This window comes from Carya illinoinensis, chromosome 11, assembly GCF_018687715.1.
Source record: "Carya illinoinensis cultivar Pawnee chromosome 11, C.illinoinensisPawnee_v1, whole genome shotgun sequence".
NCBI lineage: Eukaryota > Viridiplantae > Streptophyta > Magnoliopsida > Fagales > Juglandaceae > Carya > Carya illinoinensis.
The window spans coordinates 35,061,576-35,067,873 of record NC_056762.1 but is presented as its reverse complement, the minus strand read 5'-3'; the positions used below and the strand labels follow the sequence as shown (position 1 = coordinate 35,067,873).

Below are 6,298 nucleotides of genomic sequence, written 5' to 3'. Positions count from 1 at the left end.
CGATTTAGAGCCAGGGACACCCACATGTGACATGATCGTGTTCTTTTCTCAACCGTTTCCGGCCCTCAAAAAGATAAATATTTGGAAATAACAAATTAATATAAAGTTTTAATTTGATTTTTTATTTTTTATTTTTAATGTTTGGCCGATTTCTGTGCAGATAGCAGTACCCCTATTCCTCAATAAATAGACCCTTCGAGCTCCTCCTCTTCTCCCACCTCCTCCTTTCTCCCACCCTCTCTCAAAGCCTCTGTTCCTATAGCAGTCCTGTATCTGGGTGGGGTTTATCAGAAATTTAAGCTCTGATAAATCATATAACATTGCCATTTTATTCTCGAATTTATCCACATTTCTGCGTGGGGGGCTAGTGAAGAGCGAAAGTTTCCTCCTTTTCTTTTGTTTCACAACATAGCATTTCCATTTGGGTTTATCTTTGCTGAAATCCTTCGTGTATGTGTTCTAATACTGTTGTTATGGAGAGCTTTGTGAGATTCGTATCCATGGCTCCTCTGCTTCTGCTTCTTTCTCTTCCTTTTGCTTTGGCGGGCCATGACTATGGCCAAGCTCTAAGCAAAAGCATTATCTTCTTTGAAGCTCAGAGATCTGGTTACCTTCCCAGCACCCAGAGAGTCTCATGGAGAGCTGATTCTGGCTTGCATGATGGCAAGGCTAGTGGGGTAAGCTCTTTCTCTCACTAATATCGTTTTTCCATTCCACTTCGAAACTTGGGCATTGAATTCATAATATTTCAACTTCAAATTCAAGTTTAAAGCTTAGTTCTTGAAAATAATATCTATTTATCATTGGTTTGTTGTACTTTGTGTTGCATATACATGAAGGTGGATCTGGTGGGAGGGTACTATGATGCCGGAGACAATGTGAAGTTTGGGCTGCCCATGGCATTCACCATAACAATGATGTCATGGAGTATAGTGGAGTACGGAAAGCAAATGGCTTCAAGTGGAGAGCTCGGTCATGCCATGGATGCTGTTAAGTGGGGCACCGACTACCTCATTAAAGCACACCCAGAGCCTAATGTCTTCTACGGAGAGGTCTTTCCCTTTCAAACACTCTCTCCCTCCCTCTAACCCCTATATTTTTAATGAAGTACTTCTACTTATCTATCAAATTTTTTAAATTTCCAACTCTCGACTCTAATCAGATGATTCCACCATGAAATCACCCTTACGAAATTATTGCATAATCTGTGGAACTGTATAAAACTGTATTGTTATTATATTTCCATTTATTCAGAAATTGGACTTAAACCCATTTACCGAGCGTGCCTTTTCTGCGTAACACCCAAATGATTAAAAATGTTACTGAATCACTGATTATTTGGTGTCTGGATTGTGTTAGGTGGGGGATGGAAACAGTGACCACAACTGCTGGCAAAGACCGGAGGACATGTCCACCGACAGGCGTGCTTACCGGATTGACCCTAGCAGCCCAGGGTCGGATCTCGCTGGTGAAAGCGCAGCAGCCATGGCCGCCGCCTCCCTCGTATTTCGCCACTCCAACCCCGGCTACGCAAGCGAGCTACTCACCCACGCCACCCAGGTTTTTAACTAATCCTTCTCTCTAATTTTACGACGGCGTTTTTCGTTGTTTCCAATGAACAAAAAAGAACAAAAAGATAAAGCTGGAGAAGCTTCAAGGAAAGTACGAAAGGGAGCTACTTCCGACCTGCGTGAACAGATTAACAGAACAGCGTTTAAGACGGTGGGACCACTAATGACTCAGCGGCGAATATGCCTGTTTTGCGCGGCGCATGTTAGCAACATGAGGTGTCATGGGCTAAACTGATGGATTCAGTTTCGGCCAATGCTGCACGACGGTCGTAGTTAATTGAGGTGGTTACGCCGGTAAGTTTACGTCAGAAGTTTGGTCCCGAGTAACAACTGCGCATCTATGGCACGACACGAATCTGACACTCGAGCTCCATTTTTTTTCTCTTTCCGCAATCTTAAACTAACGACTCAATTTATTTAATTATTTTTATGAAATTATATCCGTTTCAATGATTACTTTTAGTATTATTAAATTATTTATTTTTAAATTTAAAAAATTAGAAGTGATTATGAACAGTAAGAGTTTCTGGTTAGTAAATATAGCAAAATAAATATATAAAGTGAGTTTTATAATATTATACATAAATTAATCGTTAGTATAAAATATAAAGAAAAATGATATTTCTTATTAATATTTGTGAACTTTGATTGGAAGAAAAAGAAAAAGAAAAAGAAAATAATTGTTATTAATGGTAGTAAAAAATGGTTTTAAAATGGGCTGGGAAGGTAATTAGGGTGGGTTCTGAAGAAGGCCTCCTTAATTTAAAAATGATAGGTCCGTGCGCACCATAAAAGAACTCCGAATGGGGAAACTGGACCTACTCCAGACGACGTCGTTGATTAGATAGGTTAAATTTTCGACATGCATTTTCGATCAGGGGGACACTGTTTCGCTTGTCGTCTGACCGTACAGCTTTGTCGTACCTTCAGATCTTAACCGACCACATGTAACGATCCGTGAAAAGCGCCAGAGTCATTGCCTTGACACGTGAGAACAACCGTCGGTGTACCCGTGCAGCGTAACAGCCGCACTTTCACACATTTATCTCCAAAGTGCCCTCTCGCTTTTCGCAATATTGCATGTATGTATTACCATATTGCATTCGAATTCTAATTTCCCAAGTTTATGTTTTGGGTGTTCAGCTATTCGATTTTGCCGACAAATACAGAGGCAAATATGACAGCAGCATTAGCGTGGCCCAGAAGTACTACCGTTCTGTCAGTGGCTATAATGTATGTTGACAGAACTCTTTCTTAGCTAACTTGTTTTTTTTTTTTTTTTTTTAGGTGTTTGGTAATATATGTTTTGTTTTCTGTATGTTAATTCGATTTGTGGGTTTATAGGACGAGTTGCTTTGGGCAGCTGCATGGTTGTATCAGGCAACCGACAACCAGTACTACTTGAACTATCTCGGGAAAAATGGTGATTCCATGGGAGGGACTGGATGGGGTATGACTCAGTTTGGTTGGGATGTCAAGTATGCTGGTGTTCAGACTCTCGTAGCCAAGGTAATCGACCATTAAACTGAACTTCGGCTACGCGATTTAGTTTTAAAATGGTAATTAGAAATGATGTTCTTCATCCCAGAGTTTGGTTTAGTTTTAATCTGCCAGTCTAGCTGATATATGACAGATTTTAAGTGGTTATATAAAAATGCTGAAAAATCATTTGAACTATGCCACAGCAAATGGTGTAGCTGGAGATCACAAATTCATGATGAAAAATTAGCATTGTTCAAATGTACATTTCAGTTTGGAATCATGTTATGTTTGACATGTTAAGGCTATGTCATTCCTTGTAGTTTAGCGGTTTAGGTGTTATGGTTACAGGACTTCATTATCTAATAATTCGGTAGTCAAACACCTCAATCATGTGACCATAGTCAATTTTTGAACTCCCACCAAAAGTGAAATGACATTCTGGTTCCTATCAAAGGTTGAGGTCCTTTAACAAGTTAGATGATTTAGTTGGGGAGCTGATTTGTTGGTCTTATCTCTTCCCTTGCAGTTCCTAATGCAAGGCAAAGCCGGTCGCTATGCATCAGTATTTGAGAGTTACCAGCAGAAGGCAGAATACTTCTTGTGTTCGTGCCTTGGGAAAGGGAATCGCAATCTTCAGAAGACTCCTGGTGGCCTTATCTTCCTCCAGCGGTGGAACAACATGCAGTTTGTGACAAGTGCCTCCTTCCTGTCCACTGTGTACTCCGACTATCTTGCTTCTGCTGGAAAATACATTAAGTGTGCTTCTGGCAATGTTTCACCAACGGAGCTTCTCTCCTTTGCCAAATCACAGGTAATGCAACTATACATATTTCTCCTCAAAGCAGTGGTTCTCAAGTACTATGGAAATTCGACTCTGTTTTATCAAACTGGCCTTGTTTAGTTATATGACATGGATTTGTACATATTTTCTTTTTAATCGAGGCAACCAAGCATACAACTGACGTTGTGCAATGCCAAAACACTCAGGTTGACTACCTTCTTGGGGACAATCCAAGAGCCACAAGTTATATGGTTGGATATGGTAACAATTTCCCACGACAAGTTCACCACAGGGCTTCCTCAATTGTTTCCATCAAGGTTGATTCCTCATTTGTCAGCTGTCGAGGGGGTTATGCCACTTGGTTCAGCAGGAAAGCAAGTGATCCCAACGTCCTTGTTGGCGCTGTTGTCGGTGGACCTGATGCCTATGACAACTTTGCTGATGAAAGAGATAATTATGAGCAAACTGAGCCTGCAACCTATAACAATGCTCCACTTTTCGGTATATTGGCACGACTAAGTGGTGGTCACAGCGGATATAACCAACTCCTTCCAGGTAAATGCTCTGAAAAAGAATCGTCAATTTTCTAAAATTTAGCATCTTAACTGAATTGAGTTTGTTATGAGCATTCGATCGGATCGTTGAAAACAAATTTTCTTACAGTGATTCCTCCAGCACCTAAACCCGTTACCCAACCAAAGCCATCTCCGCAACCTAAAGTCACTCCAGCTCCAGGTATCCCCTGGCCTCTTTTTTAGGATTTGTCTCTGTCATCATAATTTGCAGTTGAAGGAAGTCAAGTTTACTGTTACACATTGACCAAAAACTGAGGCACATTCACCAGTCAAGCTTTTACTTGTTAAAGTGCCTACTAGAAAATAGGGCCTAACTTAGATCATGTTTTTGTAGCATCATCTTCAAGCCCAATTGCCATAGAGCACAAGTTGACAACATCGTGGAATGCTAAGGGAAACACATACTACCGATATTCCACAACAGTGACCAACAAGTCTGCTAAGACACTGAAATCTCTCAATCTTTCCATATCCAAGCTGTATGGTCCTCTATGGGGCCTCACAAAGTCTGGTGATTCGTATGTTTTTCCATCATGGCTCAACTCTTTACCTGCTGGAAAGAGCCTCGAATTTGTCTACATCCATTCTGCATCACCAGCAGAAGTATCGGTCTCAAGCTACACATTGGCCTAAGAGAAGCAGCAGCCGAGATACACAGAAGAGGTTCACACAGTTTCTGGGGTTGTAATGTAAGAATTGTGCAGCTATACGAAATGCAGTCCAGAAAGGTCTTTTTTTTTTCGCCCTTTCAAATTTCCCATTTTCACTTCTTGTTTTTTAGGTGAAAGTAGCTAGTTAAATAAGGCTGAAAGTTGGAGGAAGAAAGGTGTGAAGAGACGGTTTAAAAAGTGTGCTCATCCTCTTTCACCTCCACTTCCTTTCTATATAGTGATTTGAGAAGGATATGGACAGAGGCAAGTAGTGGACGATTGAGAGTTGAAGAAAATGGCTTCACAACATATTTCAAGGAGTTTTCTTTCTTTTTTGTACTTTGAAGAAGCTTTGCATGTTCTGTCTTTTTCCTTTTTTTTTTGGTGATGTTGTAAACTTTGCAACATTTCTTGTTTGTCATTCGAATATAGTTGGAGTAATGACATTATATCTATATTTGCTTCTTGTCTGAGAAATTGCACCAACTTTGTGTATGGCTCTTGTTCAATGAAAACATCTGTTTGTAAGCTTATTTCTGTTTTGTTTTGTTTTTTTTTTTTTTTAACACATCCTAACCCCCCAACACACACGGGAGTGGATCCAACCTTTACCAAAGGTATTGGATTGGCTTTGTTGCAGATTGCTGCATCTCCGGTGCCTGTTCATTCCATGTGGAGAGTCATTGACGTGCAAATGCGTATGCTGATTCATAAATTGCTGGAACCACAGCCAAAAAAGGGGATCGATCATATAGCTTGTTCAGAGAATAAAAGCAAAATAACAGTTCAGTTTTTTTTTTTTGGTTTCATATACTCGGATTTTAGAAAAAATTTACAAATCCCCTAAAACTATCATGTAATTTACAGTGGCCCTCAAACTTTTAATTTTACTAATGTATCCCAGAATTATCAAACAATGATAATTAATGTACCCGTTTATAGATTCAAAAAAAATGTACCCATTTATCCTTAAAAATACCCCTACTATTTTTTTTTTCTTTAAAAAGCTAGTAAACTAAAAGCTATAAAAAATGAAAATAATATATATATATATATATTTCACACATTAAAAAAATATCATTGAACTCACTATAAACCTACAATTTTTGATGTATAAATTTAAAATTAAAAGTTGATTTCAACAACCAAGCCTTGGGACATGAATGTGGTTGGAGGTAACCAGAGTATTACACAGGTGAGAGATGATGTGGTTCCACTCAACTAGTGCGTTAATCATCG

At 39.4% G+C, this 6,298-nt stretch overlaps 1 protein-coding gene across 2 annotated transcripts; it reads left to right on the top strand.

The window, feature by feature from the left end:
• Window positions 1-203: 203 nt before the first annotated feature.
• LOC122281442 (endoglucanase 6-like) lies at window positions 204-5,592 on the top strand. 2 transcript variants are annotated; one of them, XR_006230221.1, is made up of 10 exons: window positions 204-677; window positions 840-1,052; window positions 1,360-1,560; window positions 2,715-2,804; window positions 2,916-3,080; window positions 3,580-3,864; window positions 4,041-4,389; window positions 4,498-4,569; window positions 4,744-5,098; window positions 5,191-5,592. XR_006230221.1 is itself a non-coding variant. In XM_043092913.1 (9 exons), exons 1-9 carry the CDS (start codon window positions 453-455, stop codon window positions 5,040-5,042), a joined length of 1,899 nt encoding a protein of 632 aa, XP_042948847.1. In that variant the 5' UTR covers window positions 204-452; the 3' UTR covers window positions 5,043-5,592. The 2 variants fall into 2 exon arrangements, 1 of the variants encoding a protein (XP_042948847.1); XM_043092913.1 differs by having other exon boundaries at window positions 4,744-5,592.
• The last annotated feature ends 706 nt before the right edge of the window (window positions 5,593-6,298 follow it).